The sequence below is a fragment of the Mercurialis annua genome, linkage group LG2, assembly GCF_937616625.2.
Source record: "Mercurialis annua linkage group LG2, ddMerAnnu1.2, whole genome shotgun sequence".
Taxonomy (NCBI): domain Eukaryota; kingdom Viridiplantae; phylum Streptophyta; class Magnoliopsida; order Malpighiales; family Euphorbiaceae; genus Mercurialis; species Mercurialis annua.
Window position 1 is genome coordinate 2,292,983 of NC_065571.1, and position 13,229 is coordinate 2,306,211.

Sequence of the window (13,229 nt, forward strand, 5' to 3'; positions counted from 1 at the left end):
TTCTCATTAGAAAAAAAATTCAGTAAACAAATTATTCAACAAAGGGCCATTTAGCCCCTCCAACTAGCACAAGATGTTAAAAATGTCCAAATTTCTGTTTTTTGATAAAAAAAAAAAAGACCTAGGTATTTTTTAAGTCTAAATTTTTGAGTATTTTATTAATTAAGACCAAATTTAAATTTTTACTATTATGTTGATTTTTTTTTGCAATTAGACTAAAATTTTAAATTTCATTTTTTAAGTTCAAACCGTTGGTTTTTTTATCAGTTGCGGTAATGTTTATATTAACTCTTTTTAAAAGTTAGACAAAAAAATTAAAATTGGTCGTAATTGATAAAAAATGCAAAAGTTTAAATTTAAGAAATAAAATTCAAAATTTTAGTCACAATTACAAAAAAAAATTGTAAATTAGACATGATTATAAAAATTAAAAAATTTGATCGTAATTGATAGAAAATATAAAATTTAGATTTGAAAATGGTTTGACCAATAAAAAACCACACGTTGTGAATATTCGATCAGTTTACACCCTTGACAATCAAAATCAATCTCATCTATACTATATATAAAAGCACGGATGGAGGGGGGGACAGGCAAATTTACTGAATAATCATTTTCAGTTTACTACTAAATAAAGGTATTATAGTCATTAACTAATTAGTTATTTAATTAATCATTATTGTAATTAAAGTTCTAATTAGAATAGGTAGCTAAATTATCTCCAACCTCCAAATTAATAGGAATACCTATCTTTTAGTTTGATTGAACTATAAAATTAAATTTCCATCTTATATTTTTAAAGATATTATTAATAAAATTAAGTTAATTATTTAATTATGGTTATTATAAAACCAAAAGAAGAATAAATTCAGCATGGAAAAAAATTTAATAACCGAATATATTATATTTACTTTTACTATTAATTATAAATAAAAAATTGATATAATTATAATAAATTTATTAATATGTTCATTGAGGAGTTACGTTACGAGCCACGTGCATAGCACGTAATGCGTAACTAGTATTAGTAAATCAATTGATCCAAAATTAACAAAATGTAGGTTATTTTGTCATAAAACACAAAATTTAAATAGCATTGATCTCGTGTATCAAACTGAAGGGGTGAAATGAACAATATTGACAAATTATTTATCAATTCTCACAATTTCCTTAAAAACACACGAAAACGGAAAATTTTAAAAAAATTATGCCGCGAAAAGCTTAAAAATTAAGGGCTAAAATGGACGCTTAATAGAAGATAGCAGAAGAAAATGAAATCGAAGCAAGTGCAAAATGAAATTAGGGTTTTTGGACAACGCTCAATTTCTTCCTCTTTCTTTTCTAAATCACCGTCAATTATGTAAGCCATTTAACTTTTAAATTTTACTCTCGTTGTTTATTTGCAATTTTTCCACAAAAAATTAACTGAATAGTCGATGCTTACAGTTAATTTTTTGTTCACTATGTTTAATTTTTTGTGAGAAATTAGGGCTAAAGATTCAAAGAACGAGGCAGAAAATAAAGGAATAAACAAGAATTCAAGCATTTCGCTGTCTGATTTCCTTGATCAGAAGCTGCATACGAATCCAGTACTTAAAAAAATTGTTAAGGTATCATTTGTTCCTTGTTACTCTCTGTTTGGTTGCTTAGAAAATTTTGAGAAAGAAAATATCTGCAGAGTAGAGTAGAGTCATTTCCTATTCATTTTATCTAAAGATAATTGTATGGAAACCTTAATAATTATTTATTAGTGATACTCTAACGATTTCCTCTGTTTGGTTGCACACTAATTTATATAAAATTAGGAAGAATAACGAGAATTGCAAGGAAAATTTTCTATATTTACACACATGTATATGTTTTTTTTTTTAAATAAAAATAAATTTAAAAGCCTGTAAAACAGCAAGGATTTGATTTTTTTTTCTTTTGGCCTGAAGTATTTGATTTGATTTGTTGTAATTTACAATGTGGGGCTTTTGAAGTTGAAGGGTATAATTCTTGACAGGGTAAGTCAACACCTTTTAAGTCACCTTTGGGTAGTAAAGATGACTCTGAAAGATCAATTGATAATCATATTGGGAATTCTAAAGTAGAGAGAGGAAAAAAATCTGTTGTTGATCAAGTGGTATTTGAGAAATTCAAGCCAATTAGTGCAGAAATAGGACATGTTATAGATAATGGTGGCGGTGCTGGTGATGAAACTGGAACTTCTAACACAATAGTGGGTACAATTTCGTTTGCTGCTAGTGACATAGGAACTCCACACTCAAACAATGAGCAAGTAAGAACAAGCGAAAGGGTGGAACGATTTGAAGGTATCTTAAATTCTGTACAAATAATTAGCAAGTTTGTTTTAACAGTTTTAGCTTAGGGATTGAATGCTTCCACTTCCTTCTAATTGATATTTTACCACTTCTTTTGGACTTAAGCATAGAGTAAGCTGATATTTTCTCTATAATGGCCTGAACTATAAGCTTGGCATTGAAACTATTATTTTGTTTAAACTGATGCAGTTTTTTCGAAAGTAGAAGTAATCATGGTTTATTTGATTTTGAGCGAAGGGTCATTGCGGTCTTTGAACTTGTGTGTGAGGTCAATTAACTCACTTGACCATTTTAATCAATTAAAGACACTACTTTGTATTTTTAGGTCTATTAACTCTACCAAATGAATGAAGTCAGGGACACCTATAACCAAATTTGGAGGTTAATTGACCTAAAAATAGAGAGTATTGTCTTTAGTTGATTAAAATAACTAAATGTGAGTTAACATGCACAAGACCGTGATGACCCTTTGTTTATTTGATTTTAGCATCATTTATCGAAAACTTCTTATGCTAGTGGTTTATGAACTTTGCATGTTATATTTTCCTAGATTGTAATGGCAATACGGGAAGGCGTTTACTAGTTCTAGGAGATGATTCAAAAGTCAAGCGAAAAGGAAGGAGAGAGGGGTTCGTTGGCAACAAAAAACAAAGGCCCTCATTTAATCACTGTAAGTATGTTAGAATTTTCTATTGAAGTTCTTTTAAGTAGACATTTCTTTATCTTTAATTAGACACCTTGCTTATTGTTTGATGCTGGCAGATGGAAATGGTAGCGGCTGGTGGGATTGTGACATGGAAGGTGTTGACGATGAAGAAGTAGGCTTGGGTGATGTCTGGGAAGGAGTGGGCTCTACAACATTTGGAGTCATAGATTGGCATTAATTTTACTTGCTTTGACAGTATGTTTTACGTATCTAGTCTATGTTGCTTCTTAGAAAATTTACTCTTTTAGGGTTTCTTGACTATCAAGCAATTTGTTCTGTTAAGTGTCATCTATGGCAATGAGTGAACCAATATGCTGAAACTCTCATCTCACGACCCTGTGCTCGGCTCGAGCTTGTTCGTTAGTTTAAATGAATGAATTTGGGTTCTAATCTGTATTCATTTATTTAGGCAAATTGAGATTAAGCTTAGTGGCGTCTGTTTGTTTATATTCATTGCTCGCGAACAAGCTCAAGCTTGTGAGTTGGCTCGTATATATATTCGATTAACAGTTTGTAAATTAATTTGTATAAGTGAAACAATACAATTTTAATTAAAATTAAGTTTTTAGTTGATTAAACGAGATTAGTTCGTGTTTGTTTAATTAGATGTTAAACAAGATGGTTCATATTGTTCATATAAGTGCTAAACGAGTTGAACTTGTGCTTGACTCATTCAACACTCAAATGAACGAACTTGATGTTGAGTTGTTTGACATCTAAATAAACAAGCTTGAGCACGGCATGTTTAGTGTCTAGACGAGTGAACACGAGTTGTACAAGTAAATATAAATATTATCAAATTTAAATGGACCAAGTTTGGCCTCAGCATTAGGAACTCGAACATAGCTTGAGCAGAACAAATTCCTTATTCATATAGCGAAATTAACATGTCAAAAAGCTTGTCTCAGTTTGTTTACTGCCCTAAAAATATTAGTATTTCTGTGGGGAATTTTGTTAGAGCTAAGGAAATTGATTTAGCTAAAAAAAAGGTTGATGTGGTGAGAGAGGCTCGAACATAGCTTGAACTGAACGAACCCTGTATTTAGCTAAAAATCAAAAAAATATTGATGGGGTGAGAGAGGCTCGAACTCTCGACCTCAGGATAACTCAGAAGCTATGAGACCTACGCGCTAGCCAACTGCGCCACCACCCCTTGATGTTAAAAGTGTAATTGGATGCATGTTGAAACCACAAACTTTTTATCTAAGTGGAATATGGATTTATTTGAATAATGATACTCTAAATCCAGCGTTGTAGGAATTCTCACTATGTTTATATCAAAATTGGAACTTTTAATTTTGTGTAACAAAAATTCCTAAGAAAAAGAAAATGTGCTTTAATGAATGAGATTCATTGTTTGAAGCATTGGAACTCTTGATTTATAGAGTATTTTCAATATACTATTTGAATAGTTAAACTCTTTAATTTAGAGAGTTTAATAATCCCTCCGGTTCATAATATTTGTCGTATTTGGTCATTTTATATGGATTAAAAAAGCAATAAATATGTCTCGATTTGTATGTACTTTTATGTAATTATCTATATTAATTACACTATTTTTATGTTTGACTAGTCTTTTCTAATCTTACTAAGGTATTTATGGTTAGGGATAAATTTGAAAAAATAACAATAAATGCTCTTTTGGCATTCTAAAGTGATAAATATTACTCCCTCCGGTCCATAATATTTGTCGCATTTGGCTTTGGCACAAGAACTAAGAAAACAATTAATATGTTTTAATTTATAAACATTTTTACTAAATTAACCCTACATTGAAACTTGGTTACATTTATTACTACCATTTTCATTTGTTTGTTGTATCCTTTCAATAAATTAATTGGGGGTAAACATAGAAAAATAGTAATTAATGCTCTTTTGATATTATAACATGACAAATATTATGGACCAAAATTTTTTTTCAAATGCGACAAATATTATGGACCGGAGGGAGTATGGATCAAAATAATTTTTAAATGCGATAAATATTATGAACCGCAAGGAGTAATAAAAAAAGTTGTTTACATAAATACTAGTAAAAAAGAACGACTGATGATTAAGAATCGTTCATCCTTATAATTTTTATTACTCCCTCCGTCCCGTAAAGATAGAAAAAGCACCCATTTTACAAGAATTAAGAAAGTAGTTATTTATAGGTAATTTGTAATAATTTGTCTAAATTACCCTTTATAATCAATTTGTTATGTACATTTTCCAAAGCCACTTTACTAATTATAGCACTTACAACTCATTCATTTATCTTTCCAAAATATGCATTTAATGTTTTATGATAAACATGTAGGGGTATTTTGATAATTTTTGACTTAACTAACTCCACTTTTTCTATTTTTATGGGACAAAAAAAGGTGGTACTTTTTCTATCTTTACGGGACGGAGGGAGTATTATTAATGGAATTTTTGGCCTTTCGAAGAAAAAAACAATAAATTAACTTCACAAATTTGTAAACTGGAAAAAAAATTGCTATTTCTAGATCTGATTTAATGCTATTTTCAGCTCTGATTTGATGGTATTTGCATATCTAACTTCAAAAATTTAATATTTACATATCATAGAAAGTCTGTTAAACTGAAATTCAAAATTTTATTTTTATAATTAAAATACTCTTTATTTTATGAAAAAAGAGAGTATCATTATAGATTCTCTAAGTTTTGATTAAGACTCATCATCTAGGTAGCACGGAAACGGAAACGGGAAACGGAAACGATACGAAACGGACACGGGGAAACGAAAGTTTTTCAAATTGAAGGACACGAAACGTGGGGAAAACGTGCAAATAATAAAAATATAGGGATATATTTATAAAAATATTATCTAAATATTTATGATAATTAACAAAATAATTCATTTTAATATACTAAATATTTAAAATTTTATAACTATATAAAAAATATAATATAATTCAACACAAATAAGTATAGTTGATGTATTGTGGGCAATGCGAATGTAAAATTTATAGGTAACTAGTTGGATTTTTTTTATTTGTGGGTAATAATTTTAATTTTTTTATAAATTTTTAATTTTTATTATTTACGGAAACGGTCCGAAACGTTTCGTACGGGCGTTCAAGAGTTTCCGGTTTCCGAAACGTTTCCAAAACGGGAAACGCAACTTTGTCGAAGTTTCCGTGCTTCTTAGCTCATCATCAGAGATGCTCGAAGGTTTGATTAAGACTCTCAAGTACTTTTGTTGTCACATTTCACAAAATAAAGACATGAAATGGTCTATAACTCTCACACACTTAATCGGCTAATAATCACCCATGGCACCTCAACTTTGGGGGTGCGGGCGCTAAACCCCCCGAAGTAAAAAAACGGGCAGTAAACTCCCTGAACTTTGAGGCGGCGCTCACAAAACCCCCTAAGACCAAATATCGCCGTTTTTTTCGTTTTCTGTCGACGTGGCATCCAATTTCTCGTCCGGACACCAAATGGCGGCGCCTGTCCCCCCTGCATGCATGTCTGACACCTGCTGCTTGTGTAAGAATGCGTCAGTTGACTTTTTATTAAAAAAAAAAAAAAAAAAAAAAACTGAAAAGTAACCGCGGTAATTTATTTTTTTCTCTCTCCTACTTTTCCTTTTCCCCACTCGCTCCCCTCACTTCCGTTTCACTATTTTCGTTTCAAATATTTTCGCCACGCTTCGTCTTCTTCCCCTCACTGCCGCTTTTTCGTTTCTTCGCTGACACTGACCTAGGGTTAGTTCCTTTCCCATTTTTCGTTCAATCTTTCTCATTTTTCTCGCATTCTTCCCCACTCTTCCTCCATTGTTCAACATTGTCTTTCATTTACCGAAGTGTTTTTAAATTTTTGTCTTGTCTGTCTCTGTTAATTTTCAGAAAATGGGATCCAAAAAAACGACGAAATTGGGAAAAGAAGAAAGAGAAGGGAAGAAACGAAAAGGTATGATTTTTCTGGTCTCTGTTATTTTTTTTTATTATTTTGAATTTTGGGGTTGATTTTTTATGGGATGTTGTTTTTTGCGGGTATTTTGTTTCTAGTTTGTCATTTGATGTTGTTTCAGTTTGGGTTTTACTTGTTCAGTAATTGAAAATTGTTTGTTTGTTTTTAAATTTGTTGGTTTGCGCAGCTACTAGTGAAGAACGTTTTTTTGAGGTCTTTGAAATTATTCTTAACTACAATGGAGACTTTGAATGGTTTGGTTATTTTAATGAGGATGTGGCTGTCAGAAAATTTCATATTGAGGATATAGGATTAAATAGTCTAGATAAGTGGTTACTTGAATTGAAGGTTCAGGGATTGCTAATGTATTATTGGAGGCGGGCTGGCATGTATACTGAAGAATTAATTCCTATGGAAAACGATGACCATGTCATGGACATGGCACTGGCTGGGGCACAAGATGGTAGTGTTGATGTGTATGTTAGGAAGTTAAGCTGTGATGACGTGTGCAACCTAAGGCCTGTATTTGGACAAACATTATTTGAGTTGAAAGAACTTGAAGATGGGGATGATGCATTGGAGCTGCAGGCTGTTGCTGAGGCTGAACCAGTGCAGGTGCTGCAGATTGAAGGTCCCGGTGAACCAGTGGAGGTGCTGCAGATTGAAAGTCCTGGTGAACCAGTGGAGGTGCTGCAAAGTGAAGTTGTTGATGAACCTGAAGTTGTTGATGAACCCCTGGAGAAGCAGCAGTCTGGTGGTTCAGACTGAAGATTGACACACTTGAGTTACCTTGTTTGTGCAAAGTTATGCTTCAACAGTTGTAACCTTTTAGGTTAATATTTATTTTGCAATTAGTATTAATACTGAGAATTTATATTTTTGCACTGGTTGATTAAATGTTGGAGAAGTATTGTTTGTTTGCTTATGATATTCCCGTTTATTATTGTGAATTGGTCGTTATTGTTTGTTTGCTTATGATATTCCCGTTTATTATTTGTGTTTGTACGTGTTGGTTGGTTTGGTTTTTAGGAAGCTAAACTTAACGATCATACGTGGACCCTGGACTTTAGGACCGTGTTCAGTTGTGGACCTTAAACTTTATTTATTTGTTCAACCAAGGACCTTGATCGTGTATTATGTAATCAAGTAAAGACCCTAAAAATAATATGTTAAGAAACATACAATAATTAGTATATTACGATGTTAAAACACATACTGATCAAAAGTCTTACATATTAAACAAAGAGAAAAGGTTACTACAAAAAAACTAACTTATATATTCTCAGTTTTCTAAACAAAGTTACGACACAAAAACTTAATACATCATCAAGACCTAGAATTTGACTTCGGGCAGCATCCTTGTCATTAAATGTCATCCTCCAAACCAAGCTCCCATGATCGACATACACAAAGCTCCATCTTTACCAACCCGTCAGGAAAAAAATCACGATCACTGCTATCAATAAGTAACCCTGTCAACGAACGGTAGTAACTGTTGGTGTCTTGAAAATTCTTCGTAGAAGAATGAAACCTGTCAACGGAGGATTCAGTAAATTTTATTTCGATGTCATAAGGGCAGCGTCCGTTTGACATTGGTCCCAGACAAAAGACAGTTATAATATTCCCATAAGAAGACGTTGTGTTGTTCAGAACAAACACAGTGTCTGATGTGTCCTCTTGGAGAAGTAAGCCCCTATCATCCAAGTTCAGAGAAACACCAAATCTACGTCCAAAATGAAATGGTATAAAAGAATCTGCATGCATCTCTTTGCAGTGACCATAAATCATTTTGGACGACCCTTTGACGGTGCAGTCTGGAAGCGGGCATGAACACGGTACGAAGGAACAGTACTTCTCGTGTTTTGTCTTTCCGTCGTAACTGAAGCTTTCAGTGCATCCATAAATTTTGTTCTGGCAAAACACTGTAACAGCCTCCACGACCGCTTCCATCGCCCGATTTCTCATTGATCCTATGGGCAAAGTGCAAGAATGGCAATTTTTAACCTTCACAGAGCATGTGCTGCAAGTTGTGTGGCCATTCTCACACTGAAGAAAATAAAATGTTATATGATACACAATAAACTAACCAAAAAATTCAAAAAATGAAAACATATAAATGAAATGTAAAAAACCTGAATAATTGGAGGAATTAACGGTTCGCAGCAGATGGGGCAATCCATAACTTCAAGATTAAATGAACGAACTATATTATCAGACATAGCTTTGTTTTCTTTTAATATGAAGAATGATCTTTGTAAGAAGCAAGTCGGTTGTAATTAAGCATGATAACTTGTTTAAATAAGTTGGATACTTGTCTTTTCATATTCAACCTAACCATCGTGTTGTTTCCCAAGTCAGTGGATGTACTTAATGGGGGTAATCAAAGGGTATATACTTAATGACCAACGGATGGGTTTGTTGGGTTTCGTAAACATAATTAATGATGAGACAAGTCAGTAGTTATAATAATTACTGTAGTAAATTAATAATTACTGTACAAAATTAATGATAAGACAAGTCAAGTTTTTTTCATTAATAATACGCAACATTACATTAAACGAAACAACATTACATCTGTTAATAATTATTCAATTTTTCCTCATGCAATGCAAGCCTACACTGCATCCTGCAACTGCACAAGCAGCACAAAAACCAAACTTCATGATCCTGGTTGACCTCTCCAAGTCTGCATACTTGACCTCCATGTCCTTGATCTGGCCCTTCATTATGTCTATCTCCATAAAAAGTAGACCGCTTTCCTCAAACAAGATTCCATTTTCATCGCGATACATCTCAATGGACTCCTTCAATCCCTGATTTTCGTCTATGTACATTTCATGGGACTCCTTCAATCCCTGGAACTCGTCCTTTTTAGCAGCAAGCAAACTTTTGGCCTCCTCCAGTTCAACAGTCATGACATGGAGGTCAAGTTTCAAGTTTCGGACCACCGACATTTGGTAAGGCATGTCATTCTCTAGCCAGGCAAAAAAATTACACTGATCCTGGCAAATTTAGGTCGAAAAAATAAAGGCTTCAGACATGCAACAATTTGAACAAAGAAATAAAGGCTAAGTACATGCAGTAAAGCACATCAATTACTTACAGTTGAACAAGTGTAAAATCTTCTAGTTGGGTTTCTATCCGTTGACGAAATTTGTAAACGACATGGGATGCCGCACTCGCAAACCACTGGTGGAGATACCCGTTCCATTTGCGGACGTGTTAAAATACAGATCGGAATTTTGCAACCCTAGAAGTCTAAGTAGTAAGCGATGGGTGAGAGATGGAAACGAAGAACGAAATAAGAAAACCAGCTACTTATTGACTATTTATGTGGGGCGCTGTTAAAATTCAAAAGTAGGCCATGCTGATATCAATTAATAACTAAAGGGCCATAGATGATCGTATATCTAAACATTAGGGTCCACGCGTGATGAAACGTATAATATACAGGTCCACGGTGGATAAGTTATATACTATGAGGGCCATGGATAACAATTTATCAAATCTCAGGGTCCATGATTGATTAGTGATATTTGTTTAGAATCTGCACTTGAATGGCAGTATTCCTATCTACTCACTGACATCATCATATATCACAAAACGGCAAATTAATAGACAGAAATATAATTTACATAAATAGACAAGAAATTCACAGATGTTCCTTGTATCTTTACATAAATAGACAAGAAATATAATCTACATAAATATAACCCACATGTTGAGGACAGATTCAGTTACAGTATCTGGGCACAAAATATAAGGTCCAAAATAAACATTATCGAGGCACAAAATAAATCTAGCCCTGCCTAGGTCTTTTCCTCAGATGTTCCTTGTATCTTTCAGACGCTTCTGTACTACTCTTCTTCTTGCGCTGTCTTTTGGGTGGAGCACCATCATCAACTGCACTCGTTTGGCTGTCAAGATTACAAGCAGCTTCTGTTTCAGATGGCAATGTCTGGTGTGCTGGGGACGCATGCGGCACTTCAGTAGTAGCCTACAACAAAAACACAATTAGAAGGGAGATTGTACTTACACAGGCAACCGAAATTTCAGAAATTTACTTACTTGACTCTCTGCCATTGGTCCTTCACCTTCATTTACAGATGCCTGCTGTTCACCTCCACCCGAAGCTTGACCTCTTTCCTTTAAATGTTTCCTGATATTGTGCCCAAACTGTCCACATTCGCTACACTTAATTCGCAGACGCCCCTTTCGTGATAACTTGGCCCTCGTCGCTTGTGCGTCGCTTGCTTTCTCGGCAGCCTGCTTTTCAAGCTCCTCAGCCTCCAGTCGCCTTACCGTTGCCTTTCTCCCTCTCTTCTTTTGTTGCACTGGTGAGGGTGGGAGTATGATATTGAAGGGGTTTGGGTCTGTTTCCCACATATCAGCCCCATTCATGGGATTGATAACAAAGCTATAAACTCGCTCGTACACCGCTTTGCTATAACAGTCATCAATGTACCGCCGTGGGTGTTCATTGTTCTCATGAATAGCAGCACAGGCATGGACGCATGGAATCCCAGTCAGGTCCCATCTTCTACAGGTGCAAGTTCTTTCAGGCAAATTCACCACAAACTGCCCCCCGGGACCACTAACTTGAACTTGTGGGCCGCCGGTAGGGGTTGCGGTGTACTTCCATCCCTCATCGATGATCTTGTCAAGCTTCTTTAAAATTTTAGGGCACACATCAGTCTGAAATTTACTCCCCAAAAGTTGCTTGTCATATATCCGCTTCATGAGCTGGGTTCTGATCATTTCGAACATGGTCAAAATTGGTTTCACTCTGGCAGCCAGGATGTACTTGTTGAACGCCTCGGCCAGATTGTTGAGGAGAATGTCACACTTCACTTCTGTACCAAAATAGTACCTAGACCAATGCTCTCTTGGTCTAGCACTAATCCACGCGTATGCCTCTGCATGGCTGTCTTCCAAAACCTTCATTGCCGCAACAAATTTGGATTTGTAAGAAGCTATCCCAATGTTCCATATCAGAGGCTTCAAGTGTTGATGGTGAAATGTGGACCTATAATTTGACCATAGATGCCTCCAGCAGAACCTATGCTCAGAATAGGGAAACAGCTCCTTCACGGCGTTGACCAACCCCTGCATGTGAACCATCATAACAGAATGATCAACTATGGACCCTGGATTACAAATTTCAAATCAGCAGTGGACACTAAACATTTTAAACTCATTCAGTGTGGACCTTTAACTATGAATATGTCATCTACAAATATCCCTAGAGTTTATCCTAACATCAACTGCACATTATACACCAAAGAGAGCAAGAAACAAAACAAGCTTCTGGATTAAAGAAATTACCTTCTGTTTATCAGACATAAAAACTGTGCTGTTGCCCAAGTGCAGATCCGCCTTCAGCAGCTCCATAAACCACATCCAAGAATCTGTGTTCTCCACCTTCACCCACGCCATTGCAAGGGGGTACATGCAATCATTCGGGTCAATACCGGTTGCAGAAAGCAACTGACCCCCATACTTTCCCTTGAGCCAACAACCGTCAAGGCACACAATCTCCCTAAGGCCATTCCTGAAAGCCTGCTTCATCGCATCAAAACAGACATACATGCCTTGAAATTTCCCTCTCGGCTCTTTAAACTCGACAGTGCTGCCAGGATTTGTTCTAAGGACCTCCCTCCTGTAGTCATACATCTTCTCATACTGTCCATCTTCATCCCCCTCCAACTTATCCAAAGCCTTCCTCTTAGCTCTTCTTGCTTTCTGGATTGGGATGTTCTGTTTCAGCTCTCTTTGGATCTTGCCCTTAAACTGCTCAGGGGTATAGTCGGGATTGTTTCTGAACTCCTCCAAAAAACTATCTGCCAGATACGAACTTGTGACGTGGAAGTTGGTTGTCCTCTTAGGACAAGTGTGTTCCAAGAAAAAGGTCTTCACTTGGAATGTCTCGTCTTCCGGATTTGCCATATCTAGTTTTGAAGCGAAGACGAAAAAACCACACTTGGCATAGCACTTGCACCTAACCCGCGTCTTCTCATTAGTGGGGAACCAAACTTGATACCTGTTGACTATTCCCCACTCCCTGCAGGCCTTCTTGAACTGGTGCCTATTATCAAACAACATTCCTTCGGTGAACGAGGGATTGGCTCTCGCAGCCTCCTCATCGAACCTGTTAAACCGCGCACCCGTTTGACCATCAGAATCAGAGGCTGTGTTGTTGTCATCCGATGCAATATAGTCCGACTCAGCTTCATTCAAATCCGGATTTATGGTTCTTTCTACACCACCTGGCCCAAATTCTG

General features: G+C 35.4%; 3 protein-coding genes and 1 non-coding gene across 4 annotated transcripts; 2 read left to right on the forward strand and 2 right to left on the reverse strand.

Annotated features, from left to right (window-relative positions):
* The first annotated feature begins 1,153 nt into the window (after positions 1–1,153).
* Positions 1,154–3,420, forward strand: LOC126667006 (uncharacterized). The gene is made up of 5 exons (XM_050359950.2): positions 1,154–1,360; positions 1,490–1,610; positions 2,006–2,315; positions 2,875–2,994; positions 3,087–3,420. Exons 1-5 carry the CDS (start codon positions 1,272–1,274, stop codon positions 3,206–3,208), a joined length of 762 nt encoding a protein of 253 aa, XP_050215907.1. The 5' UTR covers positions 1,154–1,271; the 3' UTR covers positions 3,209–3,420.
* A 678-nt stretch (positions 3,421–4,098) lies between these two features.
* TRNAM-CAU (transfer RNA methionine (anticodon CAU)) lies at positions 4,099–4,183 on the reverse strand. Its single transcript is given in 2 exon segments — positions 4,099–4,134; positions 4,146–4,183. It is a non-coding gene; the product is annotated as a tRNA-Met (tRNA).
* Positions 4,184–6,302: 2,119 nt separating this feature from the next.
* Positions 6,303–7,898, forward strand: LOC126669848 (uncharacterized). The gene is made up of 2 exons (XM_056104567.1): positions 6,303–6,948; positions 7,136–7,898. Exons 1-2 carry the CDS (start codon positions 6,888–6,890, stop codon positions 7,714–7,716), a joined length of 642 nt encoding a protein of 213 aa, XP_055960542.1. The 5' UTR covers positions 6,303–6,887; the 3' UTR covers positions 7,717–7,898.
* Positions 7,899–8,313: 415 nt separating this feature from the next.
* Positions 8,314–9,167, reverse strand: LOC126667411 (E3 ubiquitin-protein ligase SINA-like 10). Its single transcript, XM_050360378.2, has 2 exons — positions 9,081–9,167; positions 8,314–8,994 (listed from the first exon to the last, which is right to left on the reverse strand). Exons 1-2 carry the CDS (start codon positions 9,165–9,167, stop codon positions 8,314–8,316), a joined length of 768 nt encoding a protein of 255 aa, XP_050216335.1.
* Positions 9,168–13,229: the final 4,062 nt, after the last annotated feature.